Source organism: Cyprinodon tularosa, unplaced genomic scaffold (genome assembly GCF_016077235.1).
Source record: "Cyprinodon tularosa strain WSP-4 unplaced genomic scaffold, ASM1607723v1 ctg935, whole genome shotgun sequence".
In the NCBI taxonomy this organism is placed as follows: domain Eukaryota; kingdom Metazoa; phylum Chordata; class Actinopteri; order Cyprinodontiformes; family Cyprinodontidae; genus Cyprinodon; species Cyprinodon tularosa.
Genome location: NW_024039713.1, coordinates 161,060 through 182,791, shown reverse-complemented (window position 1 = coordinate 182,791; position 21,732 = coordinate 161,060). Strand labels below are relative to the sequence as shown.

The window sequence follows — 21,732 nt, the reverse complement described above, 5'->3', positions numbered from 1 at the left end:
TTCTGGGTTCTTACCTGTTATTTCTGGGTTCTGTACTGTTTTCTCTGGTTTCTGATCTGTTCTCTCTGGTTTCTGACCCACTCTTTCTGTGTTCTGACCTGTTCTTTCTGGGTTCGACCTATTCTCTCTGGGTCCTGACTCATTCTCTCTGGTTTCTGACCTCTTCTTTCTAGGTTCTGACCTGTTCTCTCTGGTTTCTGACCCATTCTCTCTGTGTTTATTACCCTGTCTCTCTGGGTTCTGACCCGCTCCATGTGTTCCGACCCGTTTTCCCGGGTTTCTGACCCATTCTCTCTGAGTTTTGACACATTCTCTTTGGGTTCTGACCTGTTCTCTCTGGTTTTTGACCAGTTTTCTCTGGTTTCTGACCTGCTCTCTCTGTGTTCTGACCCGTTCTTTCTGGGGTCTGACCCGTTCTGTCTGGGTTCTGACCTGTTCTCTCTGGGTTGTGACCCATTCTCTCTGGTTTCTGACCCATTCTCTCTGTGTGGATCTGTGTTTTTTCTCCACCAGGATCTAAAGTGAAGGACTCGTTTGTCCTCTGGGAATCTTACCAAGCTTCCTGTCCTTCCTTGGTTTTCCAGGTATGGAAGAGGCTCACTGCGAGCGAACAGAGTTCCTTAGTAACTACCTGAGCACAGTGGAAGACATTATCCTGATACCCGGCTCTCTTGGCAGAATCCGCTCCAGATTTCCCAGCAGCCTCAGATGTGAGTTTCTTTCTTCCTGTTTGGATGGAAATGATTTGCTGTAAATAAGTCAACCTGCTGATCTCTGTTAGGAAGAGGCTGAGTTGTCTCAGTATCCAGCAGCTTAGCATGTAACTTTGTTTGATCGCTGTTTTGGAAAAGTTCAGGAAAGCTTAGCATGTCCCGCCTGCTGCAGGGGAGCCCCAAGAATCTGGATTTGACATTACCATCAGAATGTTGGTAAAGACAGATTACCAACAGAATGCAGTAGCTCACAGGCAGATGGAGCAGGCAGCAGCTTATTGGCCGGTTCAGGGGTCTCAACAGGACAACAATGATGAAGAGGTCTTATAGGATAGAAATGCTATCTGAGTCTGTGATCCATCAGAGGTGGGCCAGGCGGGAGCAGCAACAGGCCATTAAGGTTTTTAGCTCAGAGCTTCGTAGCAGAGCGGCAGGTTCCCATGTCCAGCTGGAATATCAGATGGAAGAGAGGCTGGACCTGTTGTGGTCAGAGCACTGCGTTGAGATGAGACGTCCTCTGTCCTCCATGATGATCAGCAGGTCCTCTCAGAAACAATCTATGCTTTTCTTCCAGATGATCCCAGGGCTGTAGTTGCCAATCTAACGGTGAGTCCAATCAATGAGGACATGTTGAATGATGTTTATCAGGCTGTCATGCATCCTGGGACAGTTTAACATCTCAGGGATGCCCCCCCCCTCCAGTGTCGGAGGCCAGAGCAGCACTTTAAGCCATATCTGAAACAGCATCTGCCCAAAAGACTGCACTATGCCAACAATCGGCGGATTGAGGACATTCACCTGCTGGTAGACAGGAAGTGGCATATAGCCAGGTAGGTAGAGCTTCATTTACTAAAGTCTGAGAAGCTGGTATACATGAGGGGAGTCCAGACCTTCAGGAGTCCTGCATCGAAAATCTATTAAATTATTACCTTTTTTTGAGTTTTTACAACACTAGTGGCTCATTTTAATGGACAGTAGGCTGACGGGAAAGGAGGTATGAGAGACATGCGGCAAAAGACTACAGGTCAGAGTCAAACCCAGGTCGACTGCATGGAGGACTAAGGCCTCCATACATGGGTCTTGAACGCTAACCACTGCGCCACTAAGGCACGCCCATTATGACGTTATTTTGAATCGAATCTATAACTGTTTAAATGACTGTTGAGCAGTAAAAGCAGCCTGATCAGCAGTTTAAAGAACAACATTTTAGGACTTTATTAACAATAAAATTCAGCTTGAAGTCAAAATACTTTATTAACAAACTTCTTAGTCAGGCAAAGAAGAATCTTATCCATAAAAACTAACCATAAACAATGAAACAATCTGTATTGTTGGTTTCTTTAGAAATCACCGGCAGCAGGTGGAGTCCCTCCAGGGGGCGCTATAACTTTAAATTAGACGTATACCAAACACCAATCAAACGTATACTAAGATATCACACCACTATCTTTCTATGAATGCCAACAACAGAAAACAACATTCTAAAGTGTTCTGCAAAGTGCTTTAAATCAGTCCTTGCTGTCTTTATCCCTGCTGGCTCAGATCCTGACGTTTGATAAAGTTAGCCTAGCCTTGTTGCTAAATAATTCTATCAACCTGTCAATCAGCCACACTTTCTGACAGACGACTGTGCAGTCAGCGCTGTGGAGGGAGGAGGGGTGCAAATAAAGCTGCTTTCAGCTCTGGGTGCAGGAGAGCTGCTCCCCAGGATGCTCCTATCTGTAGCATCGAAGAGGAGCTGCTGCTCTGGACAATTATAACCAGGGTCTATGGGAGAAGATTTATGGAAGTCACCAATCTAAAGACGGACGACATAGCTTTACTCATCATTAAAGATTAAATACTTATCTATAAAATATATTATTATATTTGTGAAATATTTAAACTTTATAATTAAATTTTTATCTGTTTTTTTTTTATGTCTTAATCAGGGTCATTGGGTGGGTGGGGCGACGCCCTAGCGCCCTCTGTTGGCCAGCCGCCACTGATAGAACCACTTCAAAACATTTCATCTCAGGTCACTTTACAGAGATGAACGAAGGATTTTATTTTAAACAAGCAATGACTTCGCTAATCAGCTAAAAATAAACAAAGAAAAAAACGACTATATTTGCAGTTACAGACTCAACTGGTAATATATTACAGGATCCGTAGGGTATTATTAATGCCTTCCGAGATTTCTATAAATCTTTATACACATCACAGTTAAATCCATTAGATAATGATATTAAGCGATTTCTGGATAAAATAACTCTTCCTAAATTATCATAGAGTCAAAGATTGACCCTGGACTCACCACTGTCTACAGCTGAAGTTCAGGAAGCATTAAAAACATGCCAAACAATAAAGCTCCAGGTCCAGACGGGTTCCCTACTGAGTTCTATAAAGAGTTCTGGAACATTCTGGCCCCAACGTTCCACAGAATGCTGCAAGAAACTCTAGATAATGGAACATTTCCAGTTAATATGAATTCTGCCACCATTAGTCTCCTGCTTAAGCCAGGCAAAGATCCTATGTTTCCCACCAGCTATCGTCCCATATCCTTAATTAATGTGGATATTAAAATAATCTGTAAAGCTTTAGCAAAATGATTAGATAAAGTCACTCCTCTCATAATCCACCCAGATCAAACTGGTTTCATTAAAGGAAGGCAGTCAGCTGCTAACACACGCAGACTGCTGAATTTAATAGATTATTCCTTCAGTAAAAATCTGAAATCCTATATATTGTCTTTAGATGCAGAAAAAGCATTCGATAGAGTAAACTGGAAATTTTTTATTTGCTACTCTACATAAATTTGGCTTTGGCAATTCCTTTATAAATTGGTTAAAAATATTATACAGCTTCCCAACAGCCTGTGGCAGGACAAACAATCAAACATCTTCCAGCTTTTGTCTCCAGAGGGGCACCAGACAGGGATGCCCACTGTCCCCCTCACTTTTTGCCATTTTTCTTGAGCCTCTGGCTGCTACAATCAGACAAACTAATATGGTTAAAGGTATAAAAGGCATGAAAATAGAGCATAAAATTAGTCTTTACGCAGATGATGTATTACTTTATCTCCAGCACTCAAACACTTGCCTCTCTCAAGTGATTAGTTACTAGAATCTTTCTGAAAAGTCTCAGAATACTCTATAAATTGGTCTAAATCTGTAATACTACCAATTATTTGCTCTCTACAGAATCCCTCAGGTCTACAATTGCAATCAGGAAATATCAAATATTTGGGAATTACTGTGTCATCTAAACTAGCTGAGTTACCAAAACTCAACCACACCCCTCTTTTAATGAAAATAGAAGAGGACCTAGAAAGATGGAAATCGCTTCCGATCTCCCTTATGGGTCGGGTAGCATCAATTAAAATGATGGTCTTACCCAGAAATAACTACCTATTTTCAATGATCCCAAATAAACCATCACCCGAATGGTTTAAATCTCTAGATTCTTCCATCTCTAAATTTCTTTGGAAGGACAAACCCCTCGTATCAGCTTAAAAACACTACAGAAAACTAAAGACAGAGGAGGACTAGATTTACCTAACTTCCAATACTACTATTTAGCAAATAGATTACAATACATCTCTAAATGGATAAAACATAATCCCTTAGATGAGCCCTGGATAGACACAGAACAGGAAATATGCAGTAATAGTTTCAGATTTGTCGTTTATTAGCTCTAAGATCAAACGGCACCCATGTTTTAAAAATATTAACATCAGCTCTTCCCAGACAGCATGGTGGGAATTTCTAAAAATAACGAAGTCATCACTTATCCCGTGCAGTCGTACACCCATCTGGAATAACCCTGACATTCTACAAAACAATAATGTGATAAACTTTCCGTACTGGAAGAATAAAGGTATTAACTATCTGGATCATTTGTTTGAAGGTACGGAGTTTATCACAGTTGCTAGATTAAATTTGCAATATGGCATTAACAAAAATAAATTCTTAGAATATGAGCAAATTAAAGCTATAATTAGAAACAAATTTTAGCATATTGATGGAGGTTTACAAGTTCCTAGAGTTAACCCCCCCTAAGCTACAGTCTAAATTATACAGGACACTGTGATCTGTCCTCTGAAAGGGTTAATCAATTAATCCTTTTGAATAAATAATTTGATAATATAGAATTATTTATCTTATAAAAACCAAATGCAATTCTAAATAAAAACAGTGAGTTTTTTTCACAACTGGTTGAAAAATCAAGTTAGTATTTATTTCTAATCCAAAGTTTTAATTATTAAAGGCTATCAGGTGTTAATCACAGTCGTCTAAAATATCTTCAGTTTTATTATTTATTCAGATATTTAGACAAACATAAAAACTTCCAAATCCTCAGAGCAATAAAACGAGACGTAAATAACGTAAACTTATAAACAGCTTCTTTCCAAAGCTGCATCCAGACAGAAACTTGTTAGATGTATCTTCTCTGGTTATTTTTAATTGTTGTTGACATAATTTGTAAACAATATATATATATATATATATTTAATTGTTGAATAGTTTGGGATATGTTTAGTTGTTGATCTGTAATTCAGAATTTTTCTAATGTGGGTAATTTTAAAATTGAACGCTAAGCTTTCAATAAACAGTCTAAATGTTTATTTAAAACCTTTAATTAAATCTGCAGCGTTTGGAAGTTATTCAAATCATGTTTTTTTTCGATGAATTGGATTATAATGATAATTGATTATAATTTCCATTTAGAATTATTAGTTATACAATTAGATAAATTGCATAACAACAATATCTGAGCTATATTCTCACGGTGACCTTTGACCTCTGCATGTCTTCCTTACCCTGTGTTTGAACTGAGGAACAGGTGGGCAGCATTTTAAAGCCTGATGTTTTCTGTGATCACAGGAAGGTCCCTGAGGGGAGAAGGCCCTGCGGCTTCTCAGGAGACCATGGATACGACAATAAGATCAACAGTATGCAGGTATCTCCTGCCTGGCATCCAGCAGGCTAACCTTAGGCTAACACTAATTATTCCAAACATGCTTATGTTTCCTAGCCTCTAGGCTTCTCTAACATTGCTATGAATTAAACACATTTATGATAGAATAGAAGCAGTAAATGTAGTTTAGAGGCAGGAAGTCTTCCTTTATTCCAATCAAGTCTTCTTTCTATTGCAGACTATTTTCCTGGGCTACGGACCCAACTTTAAATTCAAGACCAAAGTTCCTGCCTTTGAAAACATTGAGCTTTATAATGTCATGTGTGGTAAGTTGTGTGTTTGGATCCATTCAGGTCAGACTGGAAACCGTTCTGTGACTGAGATGTTCTGGTAGAAGTTCTCCGGTTCCTCATTGGTCCACAGGAAGTGGACCGTAGCGCAGTCAGAATGATGTCCTGAAGGAACCACCGCCTCTATCTGGTTCCTTTATCAGCCTCTCTCTGATCCATCCCATCTCAGATCTCCTGGGTCTGAAACCGGCTCCTAACAACGGAACCCATGGGAGTCTGAACCACCTGCTGAGAAACCCCCCCTTTAGGCCCACCGTGCCAGGGGAGGTGTCCCGGCCGTCTGCATCCAATCTGGTTCCTCTGGTGACCGATGACCTGGGCTGCAGTTGTGATGAAAAGGTGAGTCCTGCTGAGAGTTTTTAGCTTTAGCCACAATGTTGCTAAGCTGTGGAGGACGGGTCCAAACAGAAAAAAGTCTTCACTCCCCGTCAGCATGGTTGGTCATGCTGTAAAAAATGAGAACATGCTAAATACATTCCAACCTTTTTCTGCCTTCAATCTGACCTGTAAACTGTAAAGCACTGGGCCTTAACCCGTCACCTTCAGGGGACGGGTGAGAGCCCAGAGGGGATGGGTCGGAGCCCAGAGGGGATGGGTCGGAGCCCAGAGGGGACGGGTCGGAGCCCAGAGGGGCCAGAGGGGACGGGTCAGAGCCCAAAGGGGACAGGTCAGAGTCCAGAGGGGACGGGTCGGAGCCCAAAGCGGACAGGTCAGAGCCCAAAGGGGACGGGTCAGAGCCCAAAGGGGCCAGAGGGGATGTGTCAGAGCCCAAAGGGGCCAGAGGGGATGTGTCAGAGCCCAAAGGGGCCAGAGGGGAGGGGTCAGAGCCCAAAGGGGACCGGTTAGAGCCCAAAGGGGACGGGTCAGAGCCCAAAGGGGACAGGTCAGAGTCCAGAGGGGACGGGTCGGAGCCCAAAGCGGACAGGTCAGAGCCCAAAGGGAACGGATCAGAGCCCAAAGGGGCCAGAGGGGATGTGTCAGAGCCCAAAGGGGCCAGAGGGGAGGGGTCAGAGCCCAAAGGGGACCGGTTAGAGCCCAAAGGGGACGGGTCAGAGCCCAAAGGGAACGGATCAGAGCCCAAAGGGGCCAGAGGGGATGGGTCGGAGCCCAGAGGGGATGGGTCGGAGCCCAGAGGGGACGGGTCGGAGCCCAGAGGGGCCAGAGGGGACGGGTCAGAGCCCAAAGGGGACAGGTCAGAGTCCAGAGGGGACGGGTCGGAGCCCAAAGCGGACAGGTCAGAGCCCAAAGGGGACGGGTCAGAACCCAAAGGGAACGGATCAGAGCCCAAAGGGGCCAGAGGGGATGTGTCAGAGCCCAAAGGGGCCAGAGGGGAGGGGTCAGAGCCCAAAGGGGACCGGTTAGAGCCCAAAGGGGACGGGTCAGAGCCCAAAGGGGACGGATCAGAGCCCAAAGGGGCCAGAGGGGATGTGTCAGAGCCCAAAGGGGCCAGAGGGGAGGGGTCAGAGCCCAAAGGGGACCGGTTAGAGCCCAAAGGGGACGGGTCTGAGACCAAAGGGGACGGGTAAGAGCCCAAAGGGGACGGGTCAGAGCCCAGAGGGGGCGGATCGGAGCCCAAAGGGGCCAGAGGGGACGGGTAAGAGCCCAAAGGGGACGGGTCAGAGCCCAAAAGGGATGGGTCAGAGCCCAGAGGGGACGGATCGGAGCCCAAAGGGGCCAGAGGGGACGGGTTAGAGCCCAAAGGGCCCAGAGGGGACGGGTCAGAGCCCAAAGGGGACGGATCGGAGCCCAAAGGGGACGGGTCAGAGCCCAAAGGGGACGGGTCGGAGCCCAAAAGGGACGGGTTAGAGCCCAGAGGGGACGGATCGGAGCCCAAAGGGGCCAGACGGGACGGGTTAGAGCCCAAAGGGCCCAGAGGGGACGGGTCAGAGCCCAAAGGGGACGGATCGGAGCCCAAAGGGGCCAGAGGGGACGGGTTAGAGCCCAAAGGGGATGGGTCAGAGCCCAAAGGGGACGGGTCAGAGCCCAAAGGGGACGGGTCGGAGCCCAAAAGGGACGGGTTAGAGCCCAGAGGGGACGGATCGGAGCCCAAAGGGGCCAGAGGGGACGGGTTAGAGCCCAGAGGGGAACAGTCAGAGCCCAGAGTGGTGTTAAAAATGGTTTAAAAGTGAGTTAACAGCCGGTTAGCAGCGGGTTAAAAGCTGGTTTGCAGCTGGTCAACAGTGGGTTAACAGCAAATTAACAGCTGGTCAACAGTGGGTTAACAGTTGGTTAACAGTGAGACAGCAGTTTTATAAAAACCTGTGAACCTGAACCTTGGTCTGTGATCAGGTCATCCTGATGGCTCAGTAACTGCTCTGGTCCTGCGTCCTCCACAGCTCATGTGTTGCCTGGTTGCTTTCTGCAGCAGAGCTGGAGTCTCCCCCCCCCCCCCCCCCCCAGTTCAGACAGTCAAAGGTCAAACATCCATCCTCTGCCTCCTGTTTTCTATACGTCTGGCGGGAGTGAGACGCAGCTCTGCTGCTTCACTGTGTTTCTGATTCCATAAGATCTCTGGCAAGAGATTGTTTTCAATCTCCGATCTTTTGCAGTTGCGTGTAAAAAGTAGAGGCCAGAGAGGTTTAAAGGTGACCCTTGTCCGAGGCTATAACCTGGAGTCACTCTGGCTCTGTCTCTTACAGAACAAAGTGGAGGAGCTAAACCGGCGTTTGAGGCAAGCAATTGATGGTCAGTTTGTTATGATGTTTCTGGAGATGTTAGAACATCTGCAGCCCTGAGGGCTGGAAAAACAAACCAACTCCTTGAACTTTTCACATTTCCCAACAAGAAATGATTGGACCAGGATTTGATGAGGCAGACCAACATGAAGCAGGGCAGGTGGGTGGGTGGGGGGGTGGGGGGGTAATCTGTTAATCTAGGCCATTCTACGTCATTGATCGGCTCTGATCTGATCCATCCAGACTGTCTGTGGTTCAGGGTGGTTCTCCTGCTGGAAGGTGGACCTCTACACTCCAACATGGTTTCTCCCAGGATTTCTCTGCCATCTTCCACTCAGCATAATGCTGCCACCACCATGCTTCCCTGCTGTTATTGTCTCAGTTTGAGAGTCCTGTCAGTGATTGGTCGGTTGTTCTTCCTTTCAAACACCATTAAAGAACTTCTTTCCTAGTTTTTTCACAGGAATCAGGGGAATAGCTTCACATTCTGTTCAGCATCCTGCCAAAGAAGTTGTAAAATGTTGAGATGTTTTACGCCAGGGTCCTTAGGGCCCACTTCCTGTTTCAGACGATTCTCCACTGAAGTACAGCTGATTGAATGATCCCATTATGTCCTCAGCAGCCATCAGACGCAGCAAAAACCCTGTTGATCACCTTTTCAATCTGGTCAGATGCGTGGAGGCAGGGAAACACCTAAAATATTGACGATGGTTTGCTCCAAAGTCATTGGAAAGAGTTAAAATGAGTGAATGTTGGTCTTTCAGAGCTCTGGTCCTTTATCTTTGATGATTAACCCACCACCTTTAGACAGATTCACACCAAAGGATGTTTCTATGGTCTCTATTCTTCCCTGCGATGCTCTGCTTGCTGTTGGTCTGTCATCCCAGGAAAACTTTACATTTATGGTGAAGTTCAGGAGGGTTTGTTATTCCAGTCTGACTCGGACAGACCGGACTTGTTACAGTGGTGCGTCTCTGTGTCGTGTCCCTCTGTGTTCTCCGTCCCTCAGACAGCAGGAACCTGCCCCACGGACGCCCTGCTGTCCTCTTCAGGGCCAAATACAGCGTCCTCCATCACAGCGACTACATCAGCGGATACAGCGAGACTCTCCTCATGCCGCTCTGGACGTCCTACACTGTCAGCATACAGGTACCGCTCTGTCCCTTGGACTCTCTGCTGCGGGACATTGGTGCCCCATAGTGATTGGCAATGGTCATCAGTGCCTGAGCCTCCTTCCTCTGGTCTTCCAGGTAGAGTCGTCTCCTCTGCCTGAAGCTCTGACCAACTGCCTCAGGCTGGACACCCGAGTCCCGCCTGCCTCCAGCCAGTCCTGCTCCACATACAGAGCAGAGAGACACGTGACGTACGCGTTCCTCTACCCGCCACGTAAGTGTTCCCATCAGAGGCCACTCAAACCCTCATGGTGGCTCACTGACAGAAATACTTCAGGATGCTCTTCTACCGCAGTGGTAAAGATGACTGCAGATTTGGTTAGGGTCATTGTTCCTAATTAGTGAACCGTTCGGTTCGACTGTCTCGGTTCGGTTCGCGTGTGTTGCGTTCGGTTCATGCGCTGCTCCTTTTTCTCATAGGCGAAGCGTTTCCACTCCAGAGCAGAAGGTGGCGGTACTGCGACCAAAGCCAACCACCAGTAGTAAACAAGAAGAAGAAGAAGCGAAGCAGCGTAGCCGGGTGTAGCAGAAAAAAATCAGTTGTTGTGGAGAATTGTGTGGGTATGACGAGTGGGAAAGAACCGGAGTTGGAAGACGCGCCAGCAGCACTTTATAGGTCTGCTGTATGGGACCACTTTGCATTTAGAGTGACCTACGATGACGGCGGAAAGAAAGCTGTGGATAAAAGTGCAACAGTGTGCAAGCATTGTGCAACACGTTTTGTTTATGCTAACAGCAACATTACCAACATGTCATGCTAACAATCAACCGTGGATTTAGTGAACCGTTCCACCCCTAGTCCTAGTCCTCTAATGTGCACACACCAGTTAGAAATAAAACCATCACTTATAAAATTAGATTTTGGGAAACAAAGCAAAAGGAGAGACAGTCATGTCTGCTCTGTGTAAAAGGCATCACTAGTCTGATCAGCAGCTTTTAGCAGACAAGTCCAGTCAGATTCTTCTTCCTTTCTGACTCTCAGGTTGCTTCGATGATCAGCAGTAGTTTTCATTAATTTTAATGAGGAACATTGCATCACAGGTTGCTTTGCTCACGAGAACAGCAAGTGCAATTCTGAGCAGTTTGGGGGGAAGTCCTCCTTAGATGGTTCCAGAAGGTCACTGAGCTCTATGACCTCCAAGCTGAAACTGGAGATCCACAGTTTGGCTGCTGTGTTCAGAGGCAAATGGAAATCTACTTGGCAACAAGTAGAACAATTGGCTTTTAGTGGCAGTGGGAACGCCACACTGATCGCGTCACACGACTTTGAAAACGACCCGCCTTCAAAATCACCTTTAAATGGCTTGGCTGTGATCAGCATCCAGTGGGACCCGACTGCTCATTTATATGATACCATTGAGCTTAACGTACAGACATCACAACATGGCGGCAGCCGCGTCTGGTCTAACAAGATGAACATGGCGCAGCGATGATGAGAAAGACTCGGATGGACAAAAGAACGAAACAGTAAAGCAAACTGACTACACCCTGGATTCTATTCAGTTTATTTCTATAGCTCCAATTCACATCATGTCATCTCAGGTCACTTTCCAGTTCACCAGATCATCCAGTCAGATTGATTCAAAGTTTTCTATCTAAGGAAAACCAGCTGATTGCATCGACTCAATGACTCTTCAGCAATCCCTCACACTAAGCATGCTTGTAGCGACAGTGGAGAGGAAAAACTCCCTTTGAACAGGAAGAAACCTCCAGCAGAACCAGGCTCAGTGTGAGCGGCCATCTGCTGAGGCCCACTGAGCCACTCTAACTAGAAGCTTTATCAAAAAGGAAAGTTTTAAGCCTAGCTTTAAAAGTAGACAGGGTGTCTGCCTCACGGACTAAAACTGGTAGTTGGTTCCACAGGAGAGGAGCCTGAGAACTAAAAGATCTGCCTCCCATTCTACTTTTAGAAATTCTAGGAACCACTAGTAAACCTGCAGATTGAGAGCGAAGTGCTCTGTTAGGAACATAAGGAACAATCAGATCTCTGATATCAGATGGAGCTTGGCCATTTAAGGCTTTATATGTGAGAAGGAGGATTTTAAATTCTATTCTTGATTTAACAGGAAGCCAATGAAGAGAAGCCAGGATAGGAGAGATATGATCTCTCTTTTTCATTTTCATTAGAACTCTGGCTGCAGCATTTTGGATCAGCTGAAGGCTTTTAACTACAGTTTGTGGACTTCCTGATAGTAAAGAATTACAATAGTCCAGCCTTGAAGTAACAAATGCATGGACTAGTTTCTCAGCATCACCCCTGGACAGGAGATTGCTCATTTCTGCAATATTCCTCAGATGAAAGAAGGAAATTCTAGAAACCTCTTTGATATGGGATTTAAATGACAGACCTGATCAAAAATAACACCAAGATTTTTGACTTTATTATCTGAAATCAGTTTAATCCCATCCAAATGAAGTGACTGGCTAATCAGCTTCTTTTTCAGAGACTCTGGTCCAAAGACTATAACTTCTGTTTTATCTGCATTCAGAAGGAGAAAGTTAAGAGTCATCCAGGTTTTTATGTCTTCAGACATGCCTGTAATCTATGTAATGGGTTAGCTTCATCTGGATTTATAGACAGATATAGCTGGGTATCATCAGCATAACAGTGGAAATTAATCCCATGCTGTCTAATAACTCTACCGATTGGGAGCATGTATAAAGTAAAGAGAATTGGTCCTAGCACTGATCCCTGTGGTACTCCACAGGTAACCTTTGAGCGTGTTGAAGATCTATCATTAACATGAACAAACTGAATTCGATCAGATAGATCAGATTTAAACCAGTCTAGTGCTGTTCCTTTAATTCCAACAAAATATTCAAGTCTTTCTAAAAGAATATTATGGTCAACTGTATCAAATGCAGCACTGAGATCCAACAGGACGAGCACAGATACAAGTCCATTATCTGAGGCCATGAGAATATAATTAGTGACTTTCACCAGAGCTGTTTCAGTGCTATGATGAGCTCTAAAGCCAGACTGAAACTCTTCAAAAAGTTCATTATAGTGGAAGTGATCGCAAACTTGTTTGCAAACTACTTTCTCAAGAATTTTGGATAAGAAAGGAAGATTGGATATAGGTCTATAATTGACCAAGTCATCTGGGTCAAGAGACGGTTTCTTAAGCAGAGGTTTAATTACAGCAACCTTAAAAGCTTTAGGTACATATCCCTGTAACAGAGATAGATTAATCACATCTAAAATGGAGGAGGAGATCAAAGGGAATACATTGAAAATTTATCCACGCTAGAATACCGCGGTTACTACAATAGGCTACGAAACTGGTCCCATTTAAAAAACTGAATATCATGTACGCTAAAAAACAGAAGCTTTTTTTTTCTTTTATAAAACTAAATATTCGGAGTCAGCCAGGAGGTCTGAAGACTTCTGGAAAAACGGACAAATAAAGACTGTAAACTATCAACATTTCTGACTGTTAGCCACAGGAAAAGGAAAATGTGAGGGTTTCCTTTTTACTGACATTTAGTTACTATTATTGTTTTATTTTTTGACGACCCTTTGAGGAAGTTCAGGTATAATTATTAGTTATTTCCTTTATAGATTATAACAATAACAAATGGCGCCTAAACATCTGCTATTTATGGTTTAAGAAGCATAATTAGGGTTCAACATAATAGTAGTTCTATTTTATTGAATATTTCTATTTCTAGAAATACGATAAAGACAAAAACAAACAGGAACAATATTAACTTTGATTTTATCTTACATATATTTCCACACAGTCCATAAGTAAATTAATACAAACATTAATGTATGGTAAATAATGCTTGAATCTGGCTGTTTATTTAGAATATTATTACATTACAGATAAGATAGTGTTAGATTGTCTTCCTTGGTTTTCCCAGGATGCATTGCGAGACCAATCAAGCCGGCTGCTCTATGATCAGAGGAAAGGTTACTTGGCGCCAAACAGTGGTGAATGTTGGAAGTTCAATTCAATTCAGTTTATTTATACAGCGCCAAATTCACAACACATGTCATCTCAAGGCACTTTACAGTTCAACCAGATCATACAGTCAAATTGATACAAAGTTTTCTATCTAAGGAAAACCAGCTGATTGCATCGACTCATTGACTCTTCAGCAATCCCTCACACTAAGCATGCTTGTAGCGACAGTGGAGAGGAAAAACTCCCTTTGAACAGGAAGAAACCTCCAGCAGAACCAGGCTCAGTGTGAGCGGCCATCTGCTGAGGCCCACTGGGGTTCAAGGAGACAGAAGCAGACATAGAAAAAGAAGCATAGATACAAAAGGCAACTGTCAACCAGCTCCACAGGCGGCCCGTCCAGGAAACACACAGCCAGGCAGACGAGCTCCGAGCCAGCTCCCATGTCAGAGGATCATGAATCAGGTGAAAGCTGTGGACTCTGATAGTGTTTCAGGAAACTCAGCTGATGGCTGATCAGGAGATGAGACTCTGCAGGAGGAGGCAGGGCGGTACAGGGGGGGGTAATGACTTTCATTCATAAATCCATAACATCACATGTGACAAAGGTTATTAAAGACAAAACCGGGAGGTTCGTTATTCTACAGGGAACACTGAGCTCAGAGAACATTAACCTGATAAATATTTACGCCCCAAATGATGATGACCCAAAGTTTTTTAAAATCTCTTTCTTTCATTTTTCTCTTCAGCTGGCAGCTTTATTATAGCAGGAGATTCAAACTGAACAATGAACCCAGAACTGGACAGAAGTTCAGATGGTGGCAGATCTCACTCTAAAAGCAGACAAACAATTCAACACTTTATGAAGGAACTTCATTTGATGCATATTTGGAGAGACATGAATCCCAAAAGTTTAAAATATTTGTGTTATTCAAATACACATAAATCATATTCACACATTGATAATTTTCTAGTTTATGACAATTTGAGGCACAAAATTAAAGACTGTCAGTATGACAACGTTGTAATTTCGGATCATGCACCAAATTCAATCATTTATGAAGACGTGAAACTAAGGAGAGACCCTCCTACCTGGAGATTTAAACAGAAGTGGCCCACTGACCCAGAATTCATACTTTTTATAGATGAACAAATTAATAGTTATTTCCAAACCACTATGGATGAAACATCGTCCTCTTCGAGGTGGGAAGCCTTTAAGGCCTTTATGAGGGGTCAAATAATTAGCTTTACAAGTTATAATGCAAAAAAAAAAGATAAAAAAAACCAAAAGAATTGGCAGATGAGATTAAGATGCTTACTATCAAACCTTATGCCCAAACATCCATAAAAACGTTTTGATATTAAGAACACAGTATAATAAACTTTCTGCATCCAAGGCCACCTCACAACTTCTACGTCTTAAACAATCATTCTATGATCAACGGGAAAAGTCTGGAAATTATTAGCCTGGCGACTTAAACTATTAAAATAGACAAAGATATAACCGCAGTCGGAAATAATAAAGGACAAATTACTACAGATCCTTCAGAAATCAGTGAGAGTTTTAAAATCTTTTTTGAAAAACGATATAGCTCAGACATGAACAAAAGCCTTCATATTACCGATATCTCAATGAATACAGATCTCAGCACAGCTATAAATAAAGAGGAAATGTCTGAGGCAATAGATCAGGTGAAATAGGTAAGGCTCAACAGAACTATATAAGAAATCCAAACTGATAGATCCCCTTTTCAATGAAAAGGGGATCCTTCCTGCCTCACTAAGAGGAGCTCTGATCACTATACTGCCTAAACCTGGCAAACCTTGCAACAAAGACCAATAATTCTTCTCAATGTTGATTTAAATATTCCCTGTAAAATACTGGCTCAAAGATTGGAGAGAATTTGCCCAAATTAATTACTTGCACCCAAAATGGGTTTATAGCAGGAAGCAGGGATTTCCCAATGTGAGACGAGAACTGGATCTAATTTATAATATGGAAGAAAAACAGACACTGCTTTGCCGTCACTGGATGCAGAAAAGGCCTTGGATAGAGTTGGATGGCCGTTTTTATTTGACAGGCTGAAAAGATTCGGCTGTGGGGACAACTTCTGCCGATGGGATAAACTTCTATACAACAAGCCTTATGCAGAAATGGTTACTAATGGAATTAGATCTAAACCATTCCTGTGTTAATATCTAATAAACACATTTGGAAGAATATCAGGATGTAAAGTAAATACAGAAAAGTCTTCGATGATGTTACTGAATTCAGAAGAAAGAACCAGTGTTGGAAATCCTTCCCAATTCAAACCCGTAGACTGCTTTACATATTTGGGGGTTAGGATAGAACCACATATAAATGACACGGTTGCTGCTAACTTTACACCCATGGGGGACTCATTGCTGCCTGGATAGATGGAATTATCTGCCCTTGTCACTCATACCACGAATCAATGCCCTTAAATCCAATATAATGCCCAAACTTCTTATTTGTTTCAGAACATCCCACTGTCTCCTCCTGCCAATTTATTTTCAACCTTAAAAAATATTTTCACACGGTTTCTGTGGAATAATAGACGACCAATGCTTCGTTTAACACTTTAATATCTACCGTATGCTAGAGGAGGCCTCAGATGCCCCAACCCACTTTGGTACTAGTGGGCAGCTCAGCTGAGGACTATGATGCACTATTTACAGATAAATGTCTCTAACCTCGGGTGAATATTGGAAACTGTTCCTCTCCCTCTACCCCAGTATATTTACTCAGCAAATATCAGAATTTTGGATAAAAAAGAACCCTATTGTCAGAAACATGATCACGGTTTGGTATCTAGTTAAGAACTATCTAGGTGACCCCTCCTCTTTAACTAACTTCAGCCCAATATGGGGTCACCAGTCTGCCCACCAGGGTCACCAGTCTGCCCACCAGGCAGAGCAGATTCTGGTTCAGGAAATGGGCTGAAAGGTTTAAAGACAACAGGAGATCTGGTGGATTCAGAGAAGGAGGTCTGGATGCCATTTGAAGAGTTGAAGGCCAGGTATGAAATCCCAAGTGAACATTAAAATTTAAATATCTACAGGTGAGAAATTTGATTAGGTCATTTCAAAATAAATGTGAATTTATCCCCCCGCTGTCTACTTTGGAATGAAGAAGGATTGCTTTGGAAAAGGAATCATCTCCAGACTGTGTAACATGTTGGCTGAGGGATCCTCTGAGTCTTCTTGGCAGAACCTCAATGCCTGGAGGGAAGATCTACAGGAACATTTATCCTCACAGGACTGAGAGAAGGCGTGTGCTGAAGCACTAACTACTAACACACGCCTCATCCCAGAGCTGTGTCCTAGATGTGGAGAAGAGAAGGAACTTTTATTCGTTGTATCTGGAAATGCAAGAAAGTAGTAAAACTTTGGAGAGAGATTAAACAAGCTCTAGAAACTATATTAGGGATAAAACACATTTTTGATCCTAAAGTTTTTATCTCAGGATTATACCCAAAGAGATATCAAAAAAATTATCACTGCCGTAGATTTATGTCTATTACTTTTAAAAAGAGTCAAAGCACTTTCGTGGAAGAGAACCAGGAAACCAAAAGTCATTAATTGGATTAAAGAAATAAACAACCTTGCCAATGGAAAAGATTACATTCATTATAAAAGGGAAATTATCACTATTTCGAAATATTTGGGGTCCTTTTATGTAAATATATAAAACATGGATATGAGGGGTGTGGGGGGTGAACTATAGTTGCAGTTGGTCTCCTGCAGTGTCCTAAAATGACTTGGAGAAAGCATTTTACATTCACTCACACACTGATGGTGGTGAGCTACATGGTAGCCACAGCTGCCCTGGGGCTCACTGGCAGAGAGGCTGCCGTGCTCTGGCGCCACCTACTGACCACCATCAGTAGCCAATGCAGTTGAAGTATCTTGCTGAAGGACACAACCATACTGAAAGCCAGAGCCGGGCTCAAACCGACAACCCTCCGATTGCAGGGTAAACTCCTGCACCTGACGCCGCTGTCGCCTTTGCTAAAGGGGAAATGGATCAGTCAATTTCCCGCCTGCTGGAGCAGCTGCGTTATTCCCCAGCTGTGGCGCTATGCCTCCTGAAGGGGGCGGCGTTCTGCCATGGTAACCGTGTCTCCCTGCAAAGAACGTCTGATTCTTTAAATGTCTTTAGTCTCTTCACCTCCTTTGGGAACCTTCACTAGTTCCTGAGTTTGGGACCGTTTCAGCCAGACACTGGATGATTGAATGTTTGAGCGTCGTTGCTGATTGGTTGCGTGTGGCGAGCACCTCCATCTTAGATGGAGATTCTCTGTGCTGAGGTCAGTGCAGCTCTGAGCAGCAGGGTCTCTCAATGACTTTGATGTTTTCTCTATTTTAAAATCTTGTCTAAATCTGTGTCTCTGGCTCCCTCCTCGGGATTAGAAGGGTTACTGCACCTGATTGTTGCTATAGTTTCTGCTGGGAATGAGGAACCTGAAGTCTGAGGGTGTTAATGAGCCGACGAACACCAGAATCCATCTTTTCTCGCTCCGGCTCCAGCCAGTGGAGACTGCATCAGTATTATGGTTGGAGGCCTCCTCCCTCCCTCCACCTCCTCCTCTGATAGACAGTGCAGAGGGTAGCTCTGCCTCAGATGACGGCTCTGTTACTGGCAGTCGCGCGTCCTCCACTCCTCTAAACCCGCCTTCCTGGCTCCATGTGGCTGGATGGAGCTGCGCTGTAATAGATCAGTTCCTGAAGCATTCAGAGTGGGAACAGGCCAGCCTGTTCTTCCCTCCAAACTTTTAGCCTTTAGAAGGAAGCAGGAGGCGGAGTCCAGGTTTGGGGTTAAAGGTTACTTAGACCCCGAGGAAGACTGACTGCAGGAAGACTGACTGGGAATGTTTGGTCTTTTCCAGAACTGTCCTCAACGCTGGAGAAGAAGCAGGAAGCCGTCCTCGTCACCAACACTGCGCCCATGTATCCTGCCTTTAAGAGTGAGTTCTTCCTCCTGATGATTACCTCACTTCCTGCTCAGACGTTTCACCGCCACCCCCCCCCCCCCCCATCAGGGATATGGACCTACATCCAGAGGGCACTGGTGAAAAAATACGCCACAGAGAGAAACGGAGTCAACGTTCTGGTTGGACCGATATTTGACCACAACTATGATGGAGTCAGAGACTCGGCGGAGACCATCAGAGAGTAGGAACCTTCTGCTTTTATAAACTTTGCTTCCTGTTCCTCTGGACTCGGAGTCCTTTGGTCTTCAGTTTCTGACCGCAGGTTTGGGTTTAAATCACCAACAAAGATCTAAAGTTATTTAAAGGAGTGCCGAGTCAGCAGAGGACTCGCAGGAAGAGAAAGTTGGACTTGCTTGGTTTCTAGGGAAACTGCTAGAACGGCAAAATCCTCCCATTTATAAGGAGTTTATGTTTTGTTTAACCAATCAGAGAGGGCGTAGGTTTACCACCGTCTGACAATAAGAACAGGAAGGAAACTAAAAGAGCAAATAGATCAAACAGCCTGCCTCCGCTGCTGATTGGTCCATTTTCTCCCAATCTTCTCTGACGTCATTCTGGGTGTTTGGACTCTGAAGGGTTTAGAGGTCCGACTCTGACACTATTCAATAAATAAACATTAAATCCACTCAAATGCAGCAGATAAACTAATAAATGTTAGCAGCTGTTAGCAGCAGTACTGCTAACTACTGACACAAAGCAGAAACGCAGACCAGACGACTTCTCTCTTCAGCCTCGAGGGCAGATTTACTTTAAACAGACAAACTGCTCTTCCAGCTGTCTGTCAGATCTGGAAGCGGGCTCATATATAACTCAATAGCACCCCCTTGTGGTGAGGAACAGATAAGTACAGTACAGAACACATTCAGTCAGTCATACACACATGTCACCAGCAGCCATTAGATTGGCTCCTTTCTAATAATTATTGATTTCTGATCAATTATTTCATTTCTGGGTTGGATTTTCTCTGTAGAGGAGCTTCTAGATCTGCTGCTTCTAGACGTGTTGCTGCTCTGATCTTTGGCCGGATTGAAGCCAGAACTGAACATCTAGTCTGCAGCTCCTTGGAAGCAAAGCTTTTCTAGTTGCTGCGCTTCTATCTGCTGTTTATCAAACATGGAGCCTTTTATGGGCAGGGGAAGTTTATTCTGCTGATGTCTGGAGTTTGTCTACAGTGGGACCAGTAACAGGCTGTAACTGGGTTTAAATCCTCTCCTGGCTGACAGCAGCGTCTGATCCCTTCTTTTCCAGCTGGTCCAGTGGAACCATCGCCATCCCATCCCATTACTTCCTGGTTCTGACCAGCTGCCTGGACTTCTCCCAGCCAGCAGAGTCCTGCAGCGGCCCGCTGAGCAGCGCCGCCTTCATCCTGCCTCACCGACCGAGTAACAAGGAGACCTGCAACGTAAGCAGCATCTATGAGCAGAGCTCCTCCACCAGCATGTTCCTCCTTCCTCCAGAGGCTCAGGCAGGATAGAGGGTCTCAGTCAGAAGCTTCCAGGGTAACGCTGGCAGGTTTTCCTGCAGGAATCTCAACAGGTTCTCTCCACATTTGTACCTGAAGTTGCGGTTGTAGAACTTCAAAAAGATTACTATGGAAAAAGAAAAATGATATGAATCATCATTTTGGAGTCACCCCCAATTATGCAGCACATATGGTGCATTTCCCAAATCAGAAACTGCATACCCAGTTACGTTAAATACAGTTCTGATTTGAGCCTAAACATGGCTACCAAGGTCCACCAGCTAACTTTGCTGTCCACTGGGATTCAACCAGTCCTAACTTCATGGCATGAGCTGCTTTCAATGCCAGAGTCACCCCCTGGAATCATCTCCTTCCTCCTGGCAGGTCTGGTTTCACCACCTAAAGCTGAATCCTGTGGTGCTGAGCGCTCAGCGCCGCCAGCGTCTCCTCCTGCTTTTCATGCTTCCATCTTAAACATGTTGGTTAACAGAGACCCCAGTGATGACGCATTGTCTCCGCCCCTCTCCACAGAGCTCTGAGGACGAGTCCCGCTGGGTGGAGGACCTGATGAAGATGCACACGGCTCGGGTCAGAGATGTGGAGCTGCTCACAGGACTGGACCTGTACCGAAGAACCGGCCGCAGCTACGCCGAGATCCTCTCCTTAAAAACATACATGCACACGTATGAGAGTGAGATCTGACCTCTGACCTCTGCTGCTGTGGGGAACGGATGTGGAACCAGGAAGTCCTCCGTGGACCAGCAGCGCTGCTTTCATCTCCATCCGGTTTCATCCAGTTCACTGAGCCTCCTGCTGGGATGAAGAAGTAAATCCTTCATCTGCCTGCTTCATGCGGTCTGACTGGTTCTATCTGAGGGATTTTTCAGCCTGACAGGAAATCAGCTTTTTATGTTTCTGGTTCCTCTAATGGGATCAGTGGAGGGCCACTGATTTAACAAGGGGCGTGATTACTTTTCCACAGATTGGTTTGGATGCTTCAATAATGAAATTATTAATTAACAGTGTTTTTACTCAGCCTGTATCTGTCTGGATATTAGCGTCAGTGGGACAAAACATCCATGATGCAAAAACATAAAAAACCAGAAAATAAAATTCTGCAATTAGAGAAACTGATCAAAAACAAAAAGAATAGATTAAAAGTTTGTTCAGCAGCAGAGTGTCTGCAGCAGCAGCAGAACGTCTGCAGCACCAGCAGAACGTCTGCAGCAGCAGAAGGTCTGCAGCAGCAGCAGAACGTCTGCAGCACCAGCAGAACGTCTGCAGCAGCAGAAGGTCTGCAGCACCAGCAGAACGTCTGCAGCAGCAGCAGAACGTCTGCAGCAGCAGCAGAACGTCTGCAGCAGCAGAACGTCTGCAGCAGCAGAACGTCTGCAGCACCAGCAGAACGTCTGCAGCAGCAGAACGTCTGCAGCACCAGCAGAACGTCTGCAGCAGCAGAACGTCTGCAGCAGCAGAACGTCTGCAGCACCAGCAGAACGTCTGCAGCACCAGCAGAACGTCTGCAGCAGCAGAAGGTC

The 21,732-nt window shown here is 44.7% G+C and overlaps 1 protein-coding gene across 2 annotated transcripts in view; it reads left to right on the top strand.

Moving 5' to 3' along the window:
* Positions 1-21,216, top strand: part of enpp2 (ectonucleotide pyrophosphatase/phosphodiesterase 2) — a 45,995-nt gene extending 24,779 nt beyond the window's left edge. The window contains exons 13-25 of one of the 2 annotated variants that reach the window (XM_038274864.1): positions 585-710; positions 1,288-1,319; positions 1,416-1,543; positions 5,579-5,654; positions 5,851-5,938; positions 6,132-6,301; positions 8,602-8,647; positions 9,647-9,786; positions 9,888-10,023; positions 18,628-18,705; positions 18,781-18,913; positions 19,981-20,134; positions 20,726-21,216. In XM_038274864.1, the coding sequence (XP_038130792.1) occupies positions 585-710; positions 1,288-1,319; positions 1,416-1,543; positions 5,579-5,654; positions 5,851-5,938; positions 6,132-6,301; positions 8,602-8,647; positions 9,647-9,786; positions 9,888-10,023; positions 18,628-18,705; positions 18,781-18,913; positions 19,981-20,134; positions 20,726-20,896 (1,478 nt within the window). In that variant the 3' untranslated portion in view covers positions 20,897-21,216. Of the gene's footprint in view, positions 1-584; positions 711-1,287; positions 1,320-1,415; positions 1,544-5,578; positions 5,655-5,850; positions 5,939-6,131; positions 6,302-8,511; positions 8,648-9,646; positions 9,787-9,887; positions 10,024-18,627; positions 18,706-18,780; positions 18,914-19,980; positions 20,135-20,725 lie in introns of both variants that reach the window. The other variant, XM_038274862.1, reaches the window with a different exon arrangement.
* Positions 21,217-21,732: the final 516 nt, after the last annotated feature.